This window comes from Phoenix dactylifera, chromosome 11, assembly GCF_009389715.1.
Source record: "Phoenix dactylifera cultivar Barhee BC4 chromosome 11, palm_55x_up_171113_PBpolish2nd_filt_p, whole genome shotgun sequence".
Classification (NCBI taxonomy): Eukaryota; Viridiplantae; Streptophyta; class Magnoliopsida; order Arecales; family Arecaceae; genus Phoenix; species Phoenix dactylifera.
The window spans coordinates 5,025,648-5,049,224 of NC_052402.1; the positions used below are offsets into that span (position 1 = coordinate 5,025,648).

Genomic DNA, 23,577 nt, shown 5'->3' on the forward strand with positions numbered 1-23,577 from the left:
GTAACAGTTCGATCAATTAAAGCAAATCGTATTTTCTATTTGCAAGTCCCATAAATGATAACTGCTACATATTTCACAAACCCTAGATAGTTAATCAACTATTACTAGCACATACACTGTTGACAAACCTCCAAGATTAACTAAACAATCGACCAGCTCCTCTCTATATGCACGTAGTATTCTTAGAACTGAACAAAAATTAAGAACGACAACGATGAGTACGACCACATTGAATTCATACCTGCCCAATTTAACTACGCGCAATTAATACCACCCCTCGAATGTTCGAGAATGACTCTTTTTTTGATAGCTGCACAACCATAAATCTGCACATACGCGAACATGCGTTCACCTAGATTCTCGAACCTTCACATTCAATAATAAATGCATCATTGAGAAATGCCTATAAAAATCAATCGAGGGTTTGAAAGCACAACCAAGAACCAGAGGCCTTGGCACCGGCCATTAGACCTAGAAGCCGAATGCCCAAACATCATCCATAATTGGTCCCCGCCAAAGAGGGTCCAATCAGAGCTATCATCATCATCATCATTATCAATGTTCTTGCGATCATAATCTCATACCTTTCTTGAGGTCTTTCTTCTTGATGTTTAAGTATTGGAGGTTCAACTTCTATGAAACAACTACATTAATTTTTCATAAAATTGTCTAGTCGTCTCTATTCAGTAGTTCTTCTACAAACGAAGTGACGCCCAATTCCCCTAAGTTCACGAGCAGAACAAAGAGCAGTGATTTATAATTCAGGATCTTTTCCCAACTGTTACACACGCACAGACACATTCCCCCCACCCTAAAAAAAGAAACAAAAAAAGGTTTTAAACTAAAAGTGGATGGCAGATCTATTTGTGGATTTAAGAGGATGGTAGATAAGTATCCACAGAAAAAAAGGGGGAAAAAATTTCTTGTCACCCTAATGATGTCTTGTTTACTAATTTATAAATAGCAATATATGAGAGGACCACAAACAATTTCTACGGGCATCATTTCCATAAACTCTATGAAGCACAAACAATTTGGTCAACTCTTAGCAGCAAATGCCCGGTTAAAAATCTCAAAAAAGATTTGCTAAACCATCGCCAGCTCCTTTCCACATAAAAGCAGCGTATGTACAATTTAACAAGCATATGAAATCAGCATCCAGGAGATTCTACTGTATCCAATTCATATCTATCCAATTTAGCTGCGCATCATTATCACCACCACCGGAATGTTCGAGAATGACTCACTTTTGGCGGCTGCAGCATGGGGCGTATCCAGGGGAATGCATGCACGGCCGCGTGAGTCGTGGCTGCCTGAAACCTTGGTGTTGAATGCGTGCGAGTGTCTCGAACCATCCACCATTGAATGCATCATTCAAGAAATTGCCTATAAAAAGCAGGCCAGGGCTCGGAAGCTGATCGCAAGAACCGAAAGCCTCGATTCGAGCCCTAGAGCAACCCCGATGCCGTTCTCGTCCGGGCACCGGCACGTCCGGAGCCGACCGGAGAGGGTCCGACCGAGGCCTTCAGCGCCGTCGACGTCCGATACCACCCATACCTAAAGATGCCACCATGAAAGGGCATCCTCAGCCTCCGCCTTTCTCGCCGCCAAAACGGGATGGGGATGGTGAAGAGGGAAAGGGGAGGGGGAGAGGAAGGCGCGAGGAGGAGCCGGCAACCGGACGTGGTGGAGGAGAACGTCGGAGAGCTGCCCCGCTGATGCCGCAACCTCGACGCGACGAGGGTGCGATCTAGCCGAAGGACGTTCGATTGCGGACCACGGAGGGGCGCAGCGGTCCGACGACACCGGACGAAAGATTTATTATTTCTGTATCTTTTATTGATTTTATTTTATGTTTTATTATATTATCGCACAAAGGGAATTCTACAATTAAGCAAAATTAATATAAAACTTCATATTATCCTGTGCTGTTGCAAGGATGTCTGAGATTATTCTTGTCAAAATACAACAATCTCAAGACCGGAAAATGAATTTAGAATATGAAGACGAAGCGATCGAAGAGGTCTCTTGTAGTTGATATTGTTGTTTTGAAGGATTTATAGTTGAAATTCATCGCAGCTGCATCGTCAAAAACTGTTTTCTATCGAGATTAGAGGCGGTAATAATTGATCCGATCTGAAGATCTAACCCAATCTGATTTGAATTTGGGTTTGGGTCGAAGATTTTTTAATTGGACCGAGTAAATAAGTATTAATCAAAGTTTTAACCTAACGTGGATCGCAAGATCGAAAAATCATAGAGTCATGATTAGGTGGCCATTTTGTTGGGCGAAACTATCAATCTCCTGCTTTAGCAAAAAAAAAAAAAAAAACTATCAATCTCCTCAGCATGCATGATGATTGTGATTCGCTAAAGAGATAAAGCACTTGTAACCCATAAATAAATAAATAAATTGAGTGAGAGCAAGAGAAGGAGAAACATCAATAGAGAGAGAGATTTAACTCATTTAAGCCAAAAACCAAACTTGAACATGAGCCACGACCACGCCCAAAACCCGACTCAAAGCCAATCGAAGAAAGTGAAGGCACTGTACATTGCCAACTCGGTAAGTGGGCACCCAAAGGAAGGGCACATGTTAATATGATGGCTTTCATGGAGATACGGATGGCAAGTTGAAGATAGTAAATAAAATAGACTGGCCCTAACAATTCACAGTGAAGTCTGCCATGGCGATTACCAGGAAACAAGTTTCATAACAGCAAACAGAGAGAGACGAACGGACATGTTCGGGCAACCAAATGCTTCAGTTTGGAGCAATTACACCTCAGGATGGTTTGGTAATGTCAAGTCGATCAAATTAGAGAGGCATGAATCCTGAGAATGTCCAAAAGCATCCAGGGCAAGTAGATGGACAGAACAAATATTGGAACCGCAAGGCAAGCTATCTTTTTTAAGTCCTAAAGAAAATTCTTGCAGAAAAAGTATGAAATCAGAAGACCGGAAAGTCTTCTTTGGCAAAAATAAGAAGCAATAGTTTGCAACAAGAATGAAATTTCCAACACCTCGGGGAAACATGGGGAAAAAAAAAACTATAATACGATTAAAAAAAATTGATTATTGACCCAAAAGATGCAGCTTTTCGGAAAAGAGGCAGCCTAGTAAAAAGGAATAGCTAAACAGAAGCACTCCATGTTGCAGTTATAAAAATAACATCTTAAATAACAAATTCACGTTTGGAATCTCACAGCCACTGACACCACAGCAATAGCATCAAGCTAGTTCATTAGCAAAAGTAAAACTACAAACTAGTTTATTCTATCAAAATGTTTCCCTGTTAAGAATGCATGGCCTGGATAACAAAATAAACTCAATGACAACATCTCAGAGTATAGATAGACATAAAGGCTATATTTATCTAGCATAAAAAGGTCATAGGATTGGACCATAACAGAGTACAACACAAAAGCAGCCAGACAAAACATACTGTACTTGATAGGAAGCATAAAGCTCTAGTTTGCACTACCACCACAAAGATGGAGGACAGAGTGAAGGGCCAGCGAAACTATCCTCAAGTTGCTTTCCGGCATTAATGAATGCTTCTGATTTGGTGGGATGTCCTTCTTGTCCTGTATCTTTGCCTTCCCATCGTCTATAGTATCGAAACTCTCCATCTCGTGGGCGTATTTGTCTTGCCCATGAGCGTCTTCACAAAAATCTGCACCCTTCCACGAAGACGCATCCCGCGAAAGGTTTTCCTTCCTGAGCTGCCAGCCGTGCTTAGAATAATATGGTTGATGAATTTTTTTTTCTAAAAATAAAAAGTTTATTTGATGAATTGTTAGCCGAACTCTCTGAATTTCATGATACATGATAAACACTTTGAACCGAAAATTTGCCTACAAGAGACGGAATGCCGTATAATATGATCTTGAAGAAGATGAGTGCTACAAAGAATTTTGTAATAAATTCAGCATCAAGAAGAGAATACATTTGTGAATCAATTGCTCGTCCCATCGCTCCCAATTCTTGTGAATCAATTCACTCGTAATTTCCTACTTGCCAATGAACCCAGACCTTCATCTTCTCTAGTATGACCAGGAGAAGCTTGCAATAGTGAATCAAGAGAAAGGCTCACGCATAGAAGCAGAAGCAAGTGCACCACCCCGTCCTTACGTTGGAACATGCAGCTGTGGGCTCCGTCTTTGCATTTCCTTTCATCAGAATAGTGTGCCATAGCCCATAGTCTGACACAGGAACTCACCCAATCCTCGTAACAGATGGCATAAAAAACTCTAAAAGAATTTCCTACTGCAAAGCTGATGCAAATACAATACAGGAACAAATAACTTTCGATGCATTTGTTTGAAGTTTGAACACAAATCTTTTACTAAAAGAACAACAAAGAAAAAACAACAAGAATAAGCAGTATTTGAAGTGTAAAACTCAAACATGATTATCTTGCCGCGATATACGACTTTCATAACAGAAAACAGACATGTCTATTTTGTTGAATGATAAATAGTACATAAACTTTCAACTGCTACAATATCACCAATGGAAGATAAGGAATTGAGTTTTGGTTACACTTTTTGTTACATTCATTATATTACTACACTACAGATAATTATGAGAAGTTGACAAGCACTGCAAAGTAATATTATACACTTGAGCAATGCAGCAACGGTTACAAAACCTTAAGGCTGTAAGATATATAGGGAAGCAAGGCCCTTTTCAAACTTAGGCAGCCACTCAGTCTCTGGAAAACCTTAAGGCCGTAAGATATATAAGAAAGCGCTTCGCGTAACTTGGCCTCCCACCCAGTCCCTGAACATGAACAAGGGAAAAAAAAAAAAGAAGGAAAGCAACATGTTGACTATGTCTTAGACACTACAATATTTAATCACCCTCCTTCCACAACTTCTTCCTCACAATCAGAACCCTTTCTTCACCTGAAGACAGAGCATCAACTTTTGGTTCCACCTCCGACGACCAGAGATCCCATTTCAATGATGTCAAGAACATCCGAACATAATTTATTACAGGAACTTTGTCTCTGATAATGATGAAGCCAGAAGGACGCAGCATCCGGTCCATCTCAATGAGAAGATCCTCCAAATTACAACCTTGTTTCTCTATCTCAGAGAACAGAAGCCAGGCATGAAGAAGATCATAGGTACGTGGGTATGTAGAAAAGGACTCACACCTGCATTTGGATAACAAGAAATCATAATTAGAAATGGCATGCACTAACAAAATACACAAATGAGAACTTCAATTCTCAAATTTAATAACTGGGAAAACCACACAAGCATTTGAGAATTGCACATGGCATGAAGTTGAAAATGCCCAGACAGGAATTATTTATAGAACTAATTTGATAGATACAAGGAAACATGTCTAGAAGCATAATTCATGTCTGGATACTTCCCTCGTTCTTTTGAACAGAAATAACACCACTACGGTCAAGTACTTCCAGATGTTTTGAATTTTCTTTTCATTGATGAAAATATTAACATTTGCTTGTGTCTGTGTATTCCTATACAATATGAAGAAGAATATCGAATGTTGTTACCATAATCAAAATATTAAGTAAGACGAACAAAATGATGAAAAAAACCAGACCATTTGAGCAAACTTGTCATCAGCTTAGATTTCTTTTTTTTTCCCCCAGTCATATTGAAGGAATCTGAGTAAAGAGAAGCCATTCATCAGAGCACAAAAACTTGATTCTACCTATACTGAAACCTATAGGTCTCAGATCTTCAAAAGTCAATTTCTTGTTTTTAGGCATTTTAAACTCTAGTAGACCATGATCAAAATTACATATCCTTAATTTTGCATTTGTAGAATTGATGCTTCTCTGTGTGAGTGTTCATCAGTGTTGCTTCAAGACATTGTGATTGCATATAGACTCACAATTTAGTTTCTTAGAAAATCATCAGGTTTTATCAGGTAATTAAAAATTTCAGCTAATTTATCAGGTTTTGGGACAATAACTACCATATAAATATGTTTATTTTGACATAGAACAATATAAAATATGTTATTAGATCATTTTTCTTTCATGCACAAATGCATACCAGTCATGAAGAGTCCCAAGTAAACCTCGATCATAGATGACTTTCAGTTTGCTAGATTCATTGACAGGAACAACGTTCATGACCCACACATCTTTATTTGCAAGGGATGCTGCAAATCCACCAAGGTTTGCCCTCATATCCATTACATTTCTAAAAGAATCCTTTGCTATCTGAGAGTTCATCTGCTTCCAATACTGCATTACTCTCCAATGCCATATTTCCTGCATAAAATGATGAAAATCAGGATCAGAAAATGAAAAGTGATGGTTCATGAATTATTTTAAAAACACAAACAAACAATTGTAGCATTAAATCATCCTGGACTTACATTGTCTTCAATAAAATTCTCAGAACTGATACCAAGTTCCTCCAACCGAGGTGGCGGTGTTGTAAGCCTCTGTGGCCATGGAACCAGCTCACTGCCTTTTGCTCTATTCACCTCTTCTCCAAATTAAAAAAATATATATTTCATAACATTAGAAATGGTAGGAATGGAACAACCATCACAAAGTTTTCCCCAAAAAATTTCAACAAGTACTCAGTATGATGGCATTAGAGTGTTGATGAGTTGGGCCCTGTTTGGGATTGCTGCTGATAATAGAGCTTTTCGAGCTTTTAAAAGCAGAGCTTTCAGAAAGTAGAGCTTTTGAAAGTAGAGTTTTTATAAAAAGCTATTTGTTGTTTGATAACTATATTTCTAAAGTGCTGCGAAACTTTAATATATCTTTGGTAATGAGAAAGTGCTTTTGGTATAATAAAATGACAATAAAGAATATTGCATAGCGTTGCATAGTAGAGTATAATACAATATAATATTACATATTATCACATATTAAATTATTATTATTGTTATTTATATTATTATTATAATATAGTGTAATATAATATTAAATACTATAGCATAATAATAGTACAATATTACTACAATGTAATATAATATTATTATAATCATATTATCTTATATTATCATAATATAACTATTATTATTATAATAATAATATAAAATTATGATTGTAATAATATGTTATATTATGCTTATAATAAAATCTAAGAATATATTATATTATAATTATGTATTACTATAATAATATAATATATTATACTATTATAATGTAATAATATGATATAATATAACAGATTACTAATTAATTATTATATTATATTATATTTATAGTATAATAATATATTATGATATGATATGATATAATATAAGATGTAATCATGAGATTAGTTGGCGAGTATTTTAGTCATCTGAAAAATTTTATTAAAACCAAAATAGCTTTTTGACATTGGTCAGAAAGCACTTTTGGGAAGAAGCTCCAAAATCGAGCTTTTTCTAAATAGACATTTTCAACTTTCTGGCAAAGCCAAAATAATTTTTTGATTTTTTACTAAACACCACTATATCATCCAAAAGTGCTTTTGGAGGGCCAAAAAGTGCTTTCTGGCCCTCCAAAAGCTTTGCCAAACGGGGCCTAAGAATGATAACATACAGGATAAGTAGTCAACCTATGCAGCTGGTCCACACCACCAGGCAAAACTATAAAGAGCAAGACGAAGAAGTTTTTATAAACATGAGGAACTAAATTCATACAAAATCTCAGAAATCAAGACAACTGTACCCATTCTATGTATAAAACAACTCTAAAGGCAAATCTAGTTTTGGCGAATAAGAGCTTCACCAGAGGAGCTTAGCATGTTTTTACAAATTTGATTACTCCTCAAGCAACTAACCTTAACCAACAAGCATACTTGTTTGGTTTAGCTTAATTTGCAGCTTAACCATCCGTTTCTATCAAAGTCTGCCTGGAAGTGTCCAAGAGCAACTTGATGCATGCAAGAATACAAAAAGAGCAATGAGCCAATGAAAGCCATCAGAAATGAATTCTGATGGGAATTTAGTATTTTTTGTTGTTGAAGTCCTGGTGGAGGTAGGGCACTCTCTACTTGAAAGAGATGAGTGAAATGTAACAGATCGTGACAAAAAGGACAGCTAAGACATCTTTTCTCTTTTTCCCCTTTTTCTGAGAAAAGGAGGGGCAGGTACAAAGCCCTACTTTACTTTATTGGGTGTATATGGAAACTGCATTACGTCTCTAGCATCGACATTTAGAGACTTACCAACTCTGAAATTGGCACATATGGACATAGCTAAGACATCCAATTAATCTTTTACATATTCACATAAAGTAATATCATGCAGTTCACAACAGTCAGTTATGTGCTTTACACGAGGGACAGCTAGAATGTTGCATCCTTACTTTCTACTCTGTAGAAACAGCCACACCCGACACAACTGCATACCTGAGCAACAGAAACCAACATGTATAATGACCACACAAATCATATCCATTCGATGTTCTGCATTCTCCTTCCTCATTCCTTTGACTCTTTTAGTCCATACTATTTATTTCAATGTCTGATATACGCGAAATCACCATCCACTCAATTATTATTTCTAAGTCAATTCAACTTCAAGTGAAATCCATGAAGTATCAAAGTTTTCTTTGCTTAGAGCTACTGATTTCATTTTTGCTTTAATCATCAATATTTGACACTGCAAGCTCATCATCATACATTGCCAGCAAATTTAGACTGCAAAGTAGGACAAATATTTTGTGCTTTATCCAAATCTGGAATCCTTCCTTATTGTTCCTCACTGATTAATCATTAAAGTAAAATAAAATAACAATAATTTGGAGTACATCCATATGTTTATAGTTTGAATACAGAGGATAGTATAGGACACCTAGACAAAAGGGCATGCAGGTGAGAAATTAGGAAGATGGAATTACCTTCAGGAGAAATTCTGTTAAGAAAATAATGAAACCATTTGAAGTAACAAGTTGTGGTAATAAGTGGAAATATCACATTGATGCAAGAATCACCATAATCATGACCAGTACACTCTTACCAAAAAAAATGACAAATACGCCTAATCAAACCTACATGTGGAAGCAAGTCATTTTTGCATTGTGCCCTACTAAGCACTGTCACTTCGCCAACATGAGCCTTTCCGGATCTGTTCTGACAATTTCAAATGTAAATTCTTGTATTTTCCTTCTTTTTTTATGGTCCTCCTACACAAATGCAAACTTTTTCCTACTTTGAACTTCATTGCATGCTATACATCCTGCTGATGGGGTCTTCATCTCTTTATCCATTGTTGATGCAAGTCATAAAGCTTTCTTCTGTGCACTCAATAAAACCTTATTGTTTGGGTTTTCTCTATTGCCGACACCTCAACCAGTAAAACATTAGCAGATATCAGTCTGCTATATAATATGTGGGATTAATGATTAAGCTTACACTTCCAATCCTGAATACCCACCCCCCCCCCCAAAAAAAAAAAAAAAAAAAAAAAATCTAAATAAGTCTTGGCACATGACCAAGCATAACTCAGAATGGCATGGCATTTGCAGCTACCAATACTCTAATCCATGACAGCAATTGCCAGGCAATCTATGATAAAGTTTGCGCTTTAGAATTGTTTGCACAAAGAAGAAGATTATGAGGCATGTACACGTCGAAGATTTATCTAAGGTCTTGGTTGATAGAGTTGAAATGACATACAGTGATCTGAAGCAAACCAGACACAAGTTTCTATCACATATATTATATAGATATTGCATTCCAACCACGTGTTAATTACAAATATGTAGAAGAGGATATATAACTTACCCAAGCATATTCACGACATGGTTCTCATTAATGAAGACGAGAATAAAAGAGTCAATAGCAATGAAGTTTGAAATATTTCAATTTCTGGGTTTCAACGTGATATTAGCCCTCTACCAAGAGCAATAATATATTATCTGATCAAAAACTGCACTACTCCAGTCATGCTACCTTGTTGTCACTGATAATGCATGCTTTCTAGAGAAAGTTATTTGAAGATCAAACACTTGATGCTTATGTGTAACAAGGCATTCCTTAACATAAAAACTCTGCTGAAATGCAGATATAATTTGAATCGGATTTTTGAATCTGTCAATGATCAGCATGAACTCTTGGGTTAAAGTCAGTGGCACAACTAGAAGCCCATGAGGGTGTACCATCTGTCAGTTGCTGACAAGATAATGTTTTCATGATAATCAATTTATGTTGTAAGATTGAGAGATATTTTAGGAAAACTATCAAGTTATACCACATAACTACTCTACTTACTCTTAGAGTATGGCGTGATGCATGGCTTCATGGGCACATGCCAAGCTGCATCAGGGTCGTTGTCAGAGCTACACAAAGGAGGTATGGTCCCAGGATCTCTCCTTGAGTAGCACCCATTAGTCAAAGGCTTGGCCCATATCACAGTCTGATTTTTCTTCGAAGCTATCCTCCAGCACATCCTCTGAACGAGATCACTCATTGCTCTCCATATCCTTCTATTCTTCTCATCTGTAGCATAAGCCTCCGGCGAAGAGTACACAAAGTAACCCCCAGGCCTCAACACCCTATCCAGTTCCAGCAACAGGATCCCATCTCTCTGAAGCCAATCGATCCTGCACCTAGAGCAGTGTGCTAGTTCAAATGAGCGACTCGGGTATGGCAGCCGTTTGGTGCCCAGCACACCGAGCATCGAAGGTATCCCCCTCTCAAGTGCAAACTGAATCTGGTTCTCGTGGACGTCGTTGGGTGCAAGAGACATTGCAATGATGTTATGAGAAAGAAGGTACGCGCCGAAGCTTGCAACCCCACAACCAACATCGAGGGCAGTCCGAATGTTCCCTCCATCGCTGAGGTTATCATTTGGGAACTTGAGCATCTGCAGTTTCAAACAGAAGAGTTTAATCATGTGCGTCGTGATTCTTACAGCGAACACAAAGAACAGAGCAAAAAGGAGGAAACTTTAAGACCGGGCGAGGCCGTCTCATACCTGTGCAATGTGGGCGATGTACCTGCCAGCCCCGAAGTGGAAGTGTGTCCCGCCACCAGGGAAGTTGATCTTGTCGCCATTGACCACCATCCACCTCTGATCAGACTTCTCGCCAGCAAGGTGAGTGTGGGGCACGTTCACCTTCCACACCTCATCCCGGCTGGCTGGCCATCCTATCGCAGTCTTTTCGGCACATAAAGATCAGGTTTCGGGAAGCAGAGGGGGTGAGCAAACAAGAACGAAAAGAATCGAAGGGAAGAGGAGGAATCGAGAAATGGAGCACTCACCTTGTAGCCAATGGGAGGAGGGATAAGGCAGTTGTAGCGGCGAGACGGGGGAGGGCAGTGGCGCTCGTAGTGCTCCATCAGACTCAAATTGAGCTTCAGTTTGAGCTGGTAGATGAGATTCCGATCCAGGCAAGGTATCAGCTCAGAGAATCTCATGTCGCAGACCTAATTTTTATTTTTCGACCCAAACCCACCGGAAAATGGCATCAAGATTTCGATTTTGATAACAGAAAGAGATGGAATCATGAAAAAGATGAGATCTTTGACGTGAGCAGGGAGGAGGAGAGTACGGGAAAGGACTTGACGACGAGGTCGGCGGCATCTCCGGAGAACGACGGAGGGTCATCGTCCTCGTCAGAGGCGGCGGCGATGAAGCCCCGGAAGACAGGGTCGGAGCCGTCGGCTGGGTGGTGGCCGCGGCGGCGAAGGCCGGGGGCGAAGGAGGTGCCATAGTAGAGGCAGACGACGCCGAGGGAGACGATGAGAGCGATAAGGAGAGAGGAGAAGAGCTTCCGACTCAGGAGAACGCCCTCGACGTTGCCCCTCTGCTGCTGCGGAGGCTTCATCCCCTCCTCTCAGTGTGCGTGTGGGTCAGCCTCTTGGATCCAGCCGATACCAGAGGGTTCGAGTTGGGGAATGACAAAAGAAGAAGAAGAAGGGGAGTGAGATTTGATGGAAACGCGGAAAGCAATAGAGAGAGGGACAGGGGAAAGGGAATCAATGGGCCGTCGTGACTCGTGAGATGGGTTCGGGTAAAGACCACTAGCTTCGGCACTCGGATCTTCATCCGCTCCGTGATTCGTGCAACTACGATCTAGAGGGAGGAAAGAATGGGGTTAGGTGCAGTTGGCCCCATCCCTCCCATTCTCCCAGTGCCCCGGCTCTTATTCGGAACGGGACGGTGTCGAGCAACCGCGACGCGGTCCGTCGCCTGTGCCTGAGAGCTCCCGAAGCCCGCATCATGGGGACAGGCGGCGAGCGGCGGGCGGAGGAGTGGGAGTGGAGGAGATCTAGTAGAGGAAGTGGCGGAGGGATTCAGGCCAAAAGAGGAAACAGGGTGAGGGCGAGGGGTTCGATCTCGTAGGTCATGGAATATAGGTGTCGACAGAAAAACAGAGGAAATCCAATAGCCTACGCCGCCAAGGGCCATCAAATGGTGTTTCCTTTAAAAAAAAACCGACCAAAATTTTATATTATATATATATATATATATATGGCAAAAAAAATTATAAGATAAATTAGAGCTGCATGCAATAATTTACAAAATTTATCATAAAATTAATTTTTATCTAATACTCTAACTCATAACTTCACAAAAAAATAATCAAATCGTTAATCATAAAAAAATCCAAATACCCCATGTTTAAAAAATAATTAAAATATTTTCATAAGGATGATTTAAGAATAAAAAATATATATATATTTTTAACAATTTTATTTTTTTATATAAAATAAATAATTTTATTAACATTCACTAGTTTAATTAGATTTAAGTATAGATTGTAAAAAGTATTAAATATGAGTGCAATAAACATAAATTTTTTAAAAAAAATGTAATTTATTTTATATATATATATATTGCCTAGTTCGTAGGTTTCGTTATTATTTTTTTTTTTGTCCATAATTCCTGCAATTTTGCCGGTTGTTTAGCTGCGCTACCAACCTAATGCTGCCATGCCAGCCCGTGAGTGTGCAGACATCGCACTTGTCTTTGGCTATTTATTATGCTGTTGCGTTCAAGTGTCGGTTGTTCATGCATCAATCATCGACGTGACCATACACGGCCGGCAGTGCATGACAACAATTCGGTGGACAACCGTGCAATCTAAATGGAAAAAAGGACTTTAGGCATGGCCAGCTCTATGAGTAAAATATTAAAAGGTCAAACGTTTTTCATTAATTAAAAATAGATGATCGAATAGAAAAACAACAATAGCCCATTAGCATGTGACAATGCCTTGCATCACAAGTCGTTAGCAATATCCGCGAACCAGCCCACAGGTGAAGTGATCCAAGCCCTTTATTAGCTACATAGTCTTCCAGCCCACAGGTGAAGTGATCCAAGCCCTTTATTAGCTACATAGTCTTTTACTTGATTGCCCATTTTCGAAAATATGATCATCCTACCAAAGTGAAAGGTTTAGAGAGCAAGGATGAACGATATCGTGATGTATTAGTCAAATAACCAATTGTTATTTATATTTGTACTATTTAATAGTTATGATGTATATAACATAACTGGACGTCATTACAACCATCATCATAATGACCATTATTGCAGTAAACAATGATCATTGTCATGGTCATAATGGCTCTCACTTTAAACCTTGTATCTTAAACAGCTGAAAGTGCAAGAGAGCAAAAACAAAAATTGATTTAACATATACTTTTTTTGATATAAAAGGTTGGATTAGAACTTTGTTTCAGTTTCAATTGAGAATTCGCATTATAATGTACCATATTTCATATGTCCGCTAAACAAATGAGATTACCATCCAGCGCTTTCTTTGGATCGTATCATCCTTTGGTGTTCGGCAAGATGATGGGTTAGATCATAAATTGTATAAATCACCACGCTTCTCTGATTACATAAATCCAGCCGAAACCCTTGCAAAATGGAGGGCGAGCAAACATCCAGCTCAGAGGAAATTTGTTGCATAACTCCTGCTAAAGGTAAGATAAATTAGAACGTAAAGTAAGCGATCATTGTCAAGGTGCTGATTATCAAAAACAAAGAAGTGATGCATCAGTCGCCTGACAGGAGGACAGAGTCCAAAGGTTCTTCCCTGCAAACTAAACTTGGAAGTGAAAATTGATCGAAAAAGGTAGACATGGCAAAGGCCAACAAGTAGAGAACAGAAACAAGAAAACAAAGTAAAAACACCTACAAGTAATCACAACTAGGATGTAACAACATAATCACCAGCAGCAGCAATTCTGGCTCATGCCTTACACATACAGGGAGTTAGAGGGTTCTCCCATATATCATAGTTTGGGAATGTTTCCTCTGGAAGACCAGTCCGTGTCTGGTGCGAGATCACTACGTCCTCCACAAAGGCTGCCCAGCCCATGAAGGGGTCCCCAAATGATTTGGACATTAGCCCCTTGTCTGGCTTTATGGACTTGAGCCGGTGACCCGTGTACCGACGAGCGCCAATTATCAGCTTGGCAAAATTACCACCATGGGTCATAACAAAGACATCTGATTTCAGGCAGACTAAGAAATCCAGGGCAGCTAAGCTCGTTACATGCTTCCTGAAATGGTCCAATTCCTCTTTGTTTGCTAATTCCTCCTTGGTAACCTGCCAATACCCAAAAAGGGGGAAGCTATAAAAAATAATTGATGGAACAAGCAAGACAATCATGCAGAAAAGCAGGGACCTTCCTGTTGAACATAGCCAGAAATACCGTCCTACGAGTTTTTGTTCTACAAGAGTCGACCAAATATAACAGTTGCAAGGAAAAAGGTCTTACCAGGTTGGGGAACATATTTCTCAGAGGAGCCATCCTGTTCTTTCCACCATACACTTGTCCAGAGGCAACATATATCTGTGTCTCTTTAGGATATCCCATTGCCCGAAGGATAACAGCCACCTCTCCAGGCTCAAGAGGGCAGCGTCCTTCCTTTCGCTTCTGCAGTGCTAGCTGCCAAAGATGAGACCCATTCTGCATATGATTACAATAACAAGCCAGTAATCAGATTTTTTCTCTTCCTCTATTCAATTAAGCTGCAAGGCCAGCACGCCTTCCTATTAAAATTTTAAAATTCTCAATCACCTTATACCGCCTTGGCCACTCCTTCTGTCTATATGATGCCATCATAGCTTTCTCCTCTCTTGTTCCAACAAAATCACAGAAGGAAAGGCCCACCATTCCCTTCTCAAATCTCAGATGAAGTGCCCTATAAGGAACAGAGCAAGATATTTACATTAACGATAACAGCCTGTAGATCAAACAAGTTGCAGCATATGCTAGACAATCTAAGTTATGGTTTACATGTATGGATTTAAACTGCCAGTACGATTCCTCATCCTTGCCGCCAATTTATCAGCCATTTCTTCAATCTCAGGTAAAAATTTTAAGGCATGATAGTTGACCCTGCACCTGAGCCTGTTTATCTCAGGTGGAACATTATCATACCTGTAAAGTTGTAGACATGTCAATCTATTGTAATTGGACAGGAATGTGATCAGAAGAATACCACTGTGCAAAGCAGCATGGTAGCAGACAACAATGTACTTAAAAGGAAATTGCACATCATTCAACATTATTGGATGCTGAAGGGTCTAGTTGTAACAAGTGCAGGCATGTAAGGTAATAAAAAATGGCATCAAACATGGAACATCGGATCTCTGTCAGCATAGATGACTTACCCCAACCTATCAACAAAAGGCTTTAGAGCCATTATCTTCTTCTCTTTGATCCTTGGAAGCACATTGTCGATATAGAACTGTGCAGATGCATACTTTGGGATGTTTTTCACTGTTCGCCTGCCATGAAGACCTTACCAGTTCAGCATCATAAAAACCTAACTAAAATATGTGCCACTGCTATACAGGATTCACCCACTGTATGTATCTAATGTAACCAAAATGACCCTATAAGAAGGGAAAATGCATCATCTTGAGAAAACAAGAACCAAAAAATTGACCTCCAAGTGACCTTTAGAGAATAACTCTGTTACCAACCGTCCCGATTTGGACTATATTTAGCAAGGTTTAGAAATCAAATGTAACCACAAGCAGTACGAACAAGCAAGAACGGAGCTATTTTGTGCAGGAGTGATTATTGAGAGTTTTGGTTATCCTGTTCTTTTTTATCTGCTCTCAAGTGAGGATGGTCAGCTTGATGCACATCTTGAGTCTGAGTATACTTCATCAAGCACAGTAGAGGAGGTACAAAGAGAAGGATATTAGCAGAATTGCCATGCCCTCACCCTCCTTAGATCTGGCTCATTGATAACTACTGCTGCTATATGTTATATCATACCGAGTTAAATATTATAACACACAGAGTTCATTTATTTGTTATTATGTATTACGACATTGATCGCCAGTATTACTTTTCGCTTAAAATTGAGGAGTAGTGTATAATTTGAGTTTTGAGATATAATATGTTATGTTCACTTGCAAAAGTTATATAATAAAAAATGAGGGATTCATTCGATATATATGATTTTTTGGGGTACTACTAAATAACTTTTCAGTTAGAAAGTAAAAAACCTTCTGTAAAGAAAATCAACACATAAAAGATAATAAGGCATAAGACCTTATACTGGTGAAAAGCTCTGCTTTTTCTGTAAACCAGTCAGGAATTTCTCGTACAATACGCACATCATCCTTCAAGTATTCAATAAAATGGTCGACATCAAATATATCTTCAAACTTCCTGCACAGTTACATATAAAAAATCTAAGCATTAGAAACCTATTTATGGATGACTGACAGCATAAATGAAAATGACGACCACATGTGTAAAGAAAGAAAATGTAATCAATTACAAAAGAACCATCAGCATTCAGCACGCAACCAGAACCTAAGATTAATAAACCTGATAAAAGGGTAACTATAACTTAATTATGTTTGTCTTGTTGATTTACTGTTATGGGTGCTTCTTGTTGCAGGGCATGTTACCTTGGTGAGCAACTGATGGAATACATTATGCGAGGATGTCGTCCAAGTTTTAAAAATATGCCACACAAAGTGATAATGGATTGGAAGAGTGTCTGCAATGATTATCACCTTTATTAGAGACTTGTAAAACCTGCTCAAATGACCAGACGGTTTCATGTTTTGCAAGTTGTATTTGATGCTAACTAGGTCTCGCAATGGTTTCCTAGTGAAGAAGATCATCAATCGAGGTCTCAACTCAAAAATTCCTCGAGGTGCTTGCATTTTGCTAGACAAGATATGAGTGCTACCGACTGAAAAAAGTTACATGGACAAGTGATGTAGGCATCAAACATCTAGGTGTCTAGAAGAATCTGACACAAAAACATCAGAAAATATGACAGTAGGCCATGATTATATCTTATAGATGTGTGAAAAATTATGCTCAGATGTACTAATATAATGAATAACATTTGGACTAATTGCTCCGTACTTAGGCTTGATAAAACCTCGCTAAAATGTTGTCTATTTAAGTGTTGAAACCTGACTCACCCCTGTCTTTCCTATTTCTCCTCGTGTTTTTGGTTGTGTTTGCTTTGTTCATGACTTGAGTCCTCTCGGAAACAAACTTGATTATAAGTCTTGTGGACATTACAACCTTCACATACAATTTTAAAAGTTGACTGTAGTAGTAATGACATCATGATTTAATAATATAAAATGTCAAGGAGGGCCATGGAGCTCACATTTCCATAAATCCAACACATTCATGCTAGCCATCATTTTAGTAGTAAGGTGGCCTATTTTCTCAAGTGTTGGTGTGTAAATATGTACAATCAATTTTCAATGTAAAGTCAACCTTCAATCATCTGGAGTAGAGTTCCTAGTCATGGCACCTCCAAGCGAGAGAGCAGCTCGACATGAAACCTAAATGTCTTGTTGACAGGAAAAAAAAAAAAAACCTAACTTATTGGCTAAAAGTGTAAGCACTCACCAACTGAGAGCAGCAGGTCCTTAGACCTCAAGCTGGTTTAGACAACGAAGGAAGAAAAGCAAAATTTGATATAGGAACTGCATTGACCTATGAGGGTCAATATTATAAGCCAACACAAGCTAGATAAAACACAACAACATGGTAATATATTAAATAAAACATATACCTTATCAAGAAAAAAGAAAGAAAGAAAGAAAGAAAGAAAGGATGTACTAAATTTCCTACAACCACCCTTGCAAAACAACTTAATAAATCTTATGATGGTAAATGAAAATCCTCAAAATCGCTAGACAACGTCTTTACCCCTGTTTTAGGAAACTAAAGCAAACAAAGAAATTCCAGATAATCATGCATGATATAATCAGATAATGAAATAAAAGAACTTATAACCCAAGTAGCTCTCGAAGACCAAGCAAACAATAGCTTACCAACTCACTTGAGATGGATTGGGCCCCAAGCATATGTATAACCACATTGCCTTAGGGCTTCCATATCATTGGTGTGTAGAAGGTGGAATTGTGTTAAGTATGCAGGTTACGATGACATAAGCTCACATTCAGATTACTACTTTGTGGGAGATTTTAGGGGACCATGGTATCCAGATATTGAAGATAGCAGAAGTTTGCCATATGTAAGAATTCTGACCATAGAATTGTGGTCATGAATCGACCTGAATTGCAACAGCCATCAGAATTGGTTTAACCCTTAACATTCTTCTTCCTTTTCTATTCTATTAAAAGTTATTAGTTTCCTGTTTCACTTTCCAATGTCTAACTCATTCTAGTAGTATCAGTGACATAGCTTAAAAATACCCTGATGATCAAACGAAGATGTATTTTTTTCCTTCACTAAATTAGAAAATGCATTAATACCAGATAACAGAGTCCAACAAAAACACAAATTGCAAGTGCATTATTGCAGGAGTGACAGAGATAAAAATATATCAAAAAAAATCTCACGTCTGATCTTTCCAGATTTGATCTTGCTTCAAGACTGGCAAAATAAGAGTTGCATTCATTATTTTGGCAACAGCAACAGCATTGCATATCTGCACAGAAACCAGGTATTAGAACACTAGACAGTTTCCCAAAAATCAATGTTTAACATAAAAGGCAAAAACCAGGGTTTAGACGACATTGGTTTAATTAGAATACTGCAAACATTTTTCAGAGTCAAGTGTTCAATGGAATGAAGCAAATGAAATGCAACTGAAATTACTGTTCAGCCGAACCCATCAGAAAAGCATAAAATGACATGACCTAACAAGTGTGCCATCAAATGATGATGTATCTCCAACCTCCTAAAATAATATTCAAAACTTTCTTGCACTTTCTTGCATGGCATCCAAGAACATTACTTACTGAAGTGACATTCTTTAATTTAATAAAACTCTCGCACAGTTTGAACACCTAATGTTAGTTGTTTCCATGATCAAATGATACAGGAAATTGTCACATTCTCAGCAAATTCAAAAGATGTAAGAACAATCCAACTGCATGTATTAGAGACAACTAGGGTATGAAATTGGGAAGCTATAAAGAAGACATGAATCCAATGGCAAGTCATAATTTCAAGCTGAAAACAACTCAAACCATCATCCCAATTATTGTGTTAAAATAGTCTGTCTTCATGTTTTCAAGACATGGTGATGAAGTGATTCTTCATAATTTTAGTCTTAAAGGTGTTAGCGGACCATATATAAGCCTATTAATCTCATAGTGGGCTATAATTTAGCTATAACTCACCAGTGACAAATGCCCTCTCATTCTTCATCTTTATGAAAATAACTAAAATTGTGTTGCAATCAGGACCTTACTGTAACTGCTGGATGTCAGAACTAAAACATTGTCCAATTCTAAGCTGCCTGAACCGAACATATGGTGGGATACTCTAATGAAATACTGATGTAAGCATGAATTCATTAAACAGCAAGATATATAGTATTAGGAAAGCAAATGAATGTGATTTGGCCATATACTGCAGTGTTCTATACAAAACTTGCATGCTTGATCAATTGGTTTCATTAGCCTTCCTCAACCAAAGCTGAAGAAACCAGAATAAAAAGACAAGCTACTTCAGTTGGCAAAAAGCTCGAGGACATTGTACACATTGCCACAAGCAACTGTAGATTATCAACTTAGAGAAAACCGAAAAGTCACCAAAATATGTAAGTCAACATAATGCACACATACAGCTATACGTTGCTGGTTCAAGCCGCCCTCTGCATGAATGAATATATAGCCAGTGGTTTCATTCTCGGGAGGAAGATCTGCGAAGGACAATATATCACTAAATGCCAAGATATCGTACATACACAGAAAACCAAATGCAAGTACCGGACATGTATTGCAAACTTATAGTCTATGATATGACGAGACAGAAAGTACCATATTGACTTATTGACAAAAAAACAAATGATCCCAAATCACTTCCTTTCACTGATACATACTTGTGAAGCAGTAAATTTGGTTTCATTAGCAACTTCCAAAGACCAGCTGAAAAATAACACACATACTGAAAAACAAAGGAAAAGACACAACAACTTGCCGGACACAAGCTAGCAACTTAAAGGCACAATGGGGTGTTTTATGTGGGTGTATACCGTATATATATAACTTGATATAACAGCAACATGCATGCATACGCATTTGCAAATTAACATGCTATATACGGCAATTGAAAAGGCGATTGCAGAATGAAGGCAACCAGAGAGCAACATAGTGCTTAACCAAAAGGCAAGCATTTAGGCAGATCCTAGGCAGATGTACTGAAACAAATAAAAAATATTTAAAATTCACAGTTAATTACTTACAATATCATATCAGAATCAGCTTTAACTCAAGTGGTTACATCCAACAAAATCAGTGCATACTATGTTAGATTCAAGCTTATTTTTGCCCAGGACTGAATATTTAGATCTTAACTTCTCTTGGCCATTAATCCTTCAAATTTATAATGTTGCTAGTACTATTCGTTCCTAGTATTCGTAAGATTGCCCTTGCACTAGAATGGATAAAGGCAGCTGCCTCCAGCAGTTTTGCACCTGAGGGATCCATGTAATTTGTTGAAGTTTCACCAAGAACTCCAAAACTGATCCGAGAACATGGTCGCTTTTGAAGTTTCAACCAAGACTAACTTATAAAGACAAATTCAGTGGACATATGAGATACCTGTGCCCTTCTTTGGGAGGTCAGTTCGTTTTTAAATGTTAGAATGTTCTTTTTTTTTTCCACATCAAAGACAGATTTTGCAATATCATAGAAGATTTGGAAGCATTGCAGCATTGAGTTTAAAGAAATTAAGAAGGAAGCATATTCTTTGGCACAATAATGGATAGCCTAAACTTCAAAACTCATTACCCATACATCCTCATTTTTCAGAACAGAAAGAAAAAATGTAACAACATTTTTGACCTGAAATTTCTTATTTTGATTTATTATTTTTCTCTCTTTTTTCTTTCCTAATTCTGGTTGATATTTTATTACAGTTTCAACAAAAAGTACTGAAACTAGGGCCAAATCAATTGAAAGTGCTAGGACTGCCAAAAGTGAAACTCAATCGGAGAGGTAAAAATCAATATGGACCAAGTTTCGAATCTTAATATAATCTATGCAATGATATCTACGTTGGAAGAATGAAGATGAAATTTGCAGAATGAAGATGAAATTGGAAGAAAAGGGGGGGCAAGGGGGTGCGGGGTGTGTTGTTGTTTGGTATGACTCTGAACTTGCCTGAAATCCCATTCTCGCGGCGCTCAGCACAAGGTTTCCATGAAGTAGTAGAAGAATAGGGATTCTCCCAGAGCGATGGAGGCTCTTTCACCTGTTACAAAATAAAATTTTAGAAATTAGACACAGACAAATACATGGTGAAAGAAGGGCTAAATCTGTTTGTGGAACCCAATCACAAGAGGTGAAACATCTCCAAGTATAGCTCATTAAAACTCACTCGGGGGCAGCGAAGAGCAATCCCATCCTTATAGCATAGGTAAGGCGCATTCTACAACAAAAGCGAGAAAATAATTAACAACACAAGTAATTGAAGTGAATTCTAACACTCAACATGAACTGCACAACTGCACAAGGGCCCAGTGGCCGCACCAATAATTTCCGAAACAACTAGAGAAACAAGAAATCCAGATCGAGCAAGGAAGTGCAAAAACGGCTCGATAAAGTCTCCCAACGCATAATGTCAGTACACCAACGAACTCCATTAATTATCCAATCTAACCAATGTAAAATTTTGTATTGAATTGGGGTTCAACAACTCCAACTTTTTCTATCCCTACTTCTCATCGTGTTTTCCGCCAGGAATTATCCAGATTTAGGTGACAAATCAAGTCAAGAGAGAGAGGGGCTCACCAGGCGGCTCCAGAGGGAAGAGAGCAAGAGGATCCCGGCAAAGAGAAGGAAGGCGAGGAACGCGAGGATCCAGTAGGCGAGCCTGGGGTCCTCGAGTGAGAGAAGGGATCGGAGGGGAGGGGGAAGGTGTAGGAGGGCGGAGGCGAAGGCTCTGTGGTGGTGGGGGTCTTTGTCCCGATCGCGACCGCGGGAGGAGGAGCGAACCGGGGCGGCGCCACCATCGCCGGCGTCAAGGGCGGCGGCGAAGGGGTGGGTGGGGTCGTCGCGGTGGGCGGGGGAGGAGACCGCGCGGGCGCCCATGGACGCCGAGTGCCGCAGCTCCGCCATCTCGCACTACTCTTGAGGGGCCCGCCCCCAACGCCCGAATCCTTCGAGTCTCCAACTATTTCTAGCATTCACCGACTACTAGCAAACTCGTCTCTCCCCCTCCCCTTCCCCCTCCCCCATGCTGATCTGCTGTAGTTGTACGGCCGAGTATACACCGGAAGAAGAGATGGCATGATTGAGATCGGACGGCTGAGAGACTGCAGGGGCTCGCGCGGATGCCCCTCCACGGGACGCCCCACGCATTTGGGTCCAACCGTAAACACGCCATCTTGGTTGGTACCATCAGGTGGGGATCGGCTTGAATATCCGGATCTTAGGCAAAAAATCATTGTTTGAAAAACTAAATTCTCTTCGCGCCCTTGAAGCCATTCTGCGGTGACGGAGCCTCAAACTATGATTAATGAGTTTTACAAGAAATATGAAGGATATAATGCTTAACCATGCATTGTATACAGAACAAGCTACAGTCTACATGTCATGCGAAAGATAACTATTTTCTCTGAAAGTTGGAGTGCAGAAATACTTCCCCTGAGGAGAGGAAAAAAAAAGGAAAAGCAAACAAGAGAAGGGTAGAGAATTCGAAGATTGAGAGAAGAGAAAGAAAAGAAAAAAATAAATGTATTCATTTTTAACAAGATGAAAATAATTTAGGAGAGAAACCTCTTTGTTTCTTTTCTTAACTATCTAAATAAAGGATATTCGACCTCTTCGCTCCTTTTTATCTCCTAACCAAACAACGTTTCTTACTTTCTTTCCTATCTCCTCTCAAATTCTTTCAATTTATTTATGAAAGGGTTGAGTTCACTGTTTTTGCAACTTAGATAACAAGTTTAATGCGCTAAGAGTTGTTAAATGGTATCTACGTCCAACCCTCCATCAATTATCCCCACCCGCTCCCCATCTCTTGGTAATCAATTGTTCCATATGGCAACTCAATACATCCTCATAAAAGTAGCATTAGAAAATCTATAAAATGTCCAAAAGAACATAAATCCTTCAATCACATGAACCTTGCTCTAAGATCCTCTTAAAACGCTAAAAGAGAAAAATTGTTTCCTTATTTGGCATCACGACTTTCTATGATA

The 23,577-nt window shown here is 38.9% G+C and overlaps 2 protein-coding genes across 4 annotated transcripts; both read right to left on the reverse strand.

Annotated features, from left to right (window-relative positions):
* Positions 1-940: 940 nt before the first annotated feature.
* LOC103713780 (probable methyltransferase PMT9) lies at positions 941-12,121 on the reverse strand. 3 transcript variants are annotated; one of them, XM_008800806.4, is made up of 7 exons: positions 11,492-12,100; positions 11,202-11,366; positions 10,915-11,097; positions 10,209-10,803; positions 6,370-6,485; positions 6,042-6,262; positions 941-5,164 (listed from the first exon to the last, which is right to left on the reverse strand). In XM_008800806.4, the coding sequence occupies exons 1-7, from the start codon at positions 11,765-11,767 to the stop codon at positions 4,858-4,860; spliced, it is 1,863 nt and encodes a 620-aa protein (XP_008799028.1). In that variant the 5' UTR covers positions 11,768-12,100; the 3' UTR covers positions 941-4,857. The 3 variants fall into 3 exon arrangements, with proteins under 3 accessions (XP_008799028.1, XP_008799029.1, XP_038987280.1); XM_008800807.4 differs by having other exon boundaries at positions 4,437-5,164; positions 6,370-6,482; positions 11,492-12,087; XM_039131352.1 differs by lacking the exon at positions 941-5,164 and adding an exon at positions 5,591-5,647 and having other exon boundaries at positions 11,492-12,121.
* Positions 12,122-13,956: 1,835 nt separating this feature from the next.
* On the reverse strand, positions 13,957-22,600 carry LOC103713781 (protein PECTIC ARABINOGALACTAN SYNTHESIS-RELATED). The gene is made up of 11 exons (XM_008800808.4): positions 22,166-22,600; positions 21,753-21,803; positions 21,536-21,626; positions 19,997-20,073; positions 18,764-18,852; positions 16,470-16,589; positions 15,575-15,691; positions 15,198-15,341; positions 14,979-15,102; positions 14,676-14,867; positions 13,957-14,503 (listed from the first exon to the last, which is right to left on the reverse strand). Exons 1-11 carry the CDS (start codon positions 22,490-22,492, stop codon positions 14,144-14,146), a joined length of 1,692 nt encoding a protein of 563 aa, XP_008799030.2. The 5' UTR covers positions 22,493-22,600; the 3' UTR covers positions 13,957-14,143.
* Positions 22,601-23,577: the final 977 nt, after the last annotated feature.

Coding starts and splice junctions, on each gene's coding strand:
- LOC103713781 (XM_008800808.4), bottom strand. CDS start 22,492: ATGGCGGAGCTGCGGCACTCGGCGTCCATGGGCGCCCGCGCGGTCTCC. Junction 21,627..21,752: donor TTGCTCTTCGCTGCCCCCGA/GTGAGTTTTAAT, acceptor ATTTTGTAACAG/GTGAAAGAGCCTCCATCGCT. Junction 18,853..19,996: donor TGAACCAGCAACGTATAGCT/GTATGTGTGCAT, acceptor GTTTCTGTGCAG/ATATGCAATGCTGTTGCTGT.
- LOC103713780 (XM_008800806.4), bottom strand. CDS start 11,767: ATGAAGCCTCCGCAGCAGCAGAGGGGCAACGTCGAGGGCGTTCTCCTG. Junction 11,367..11,491: donor TCGTCGTCAAGTCCTTTCCC/GTACTCTCCTCC, acceptor AATAAAAATTAG/GTCTGCGACATGAGATTCTC. Junction 11,098..11,201: donor CTCCTCCCATTGGCTACAAG/GTGAGTGCTCCA, acceptor TGTGCCGAAAAG/ACTGCGATAGGATGGCCAGC.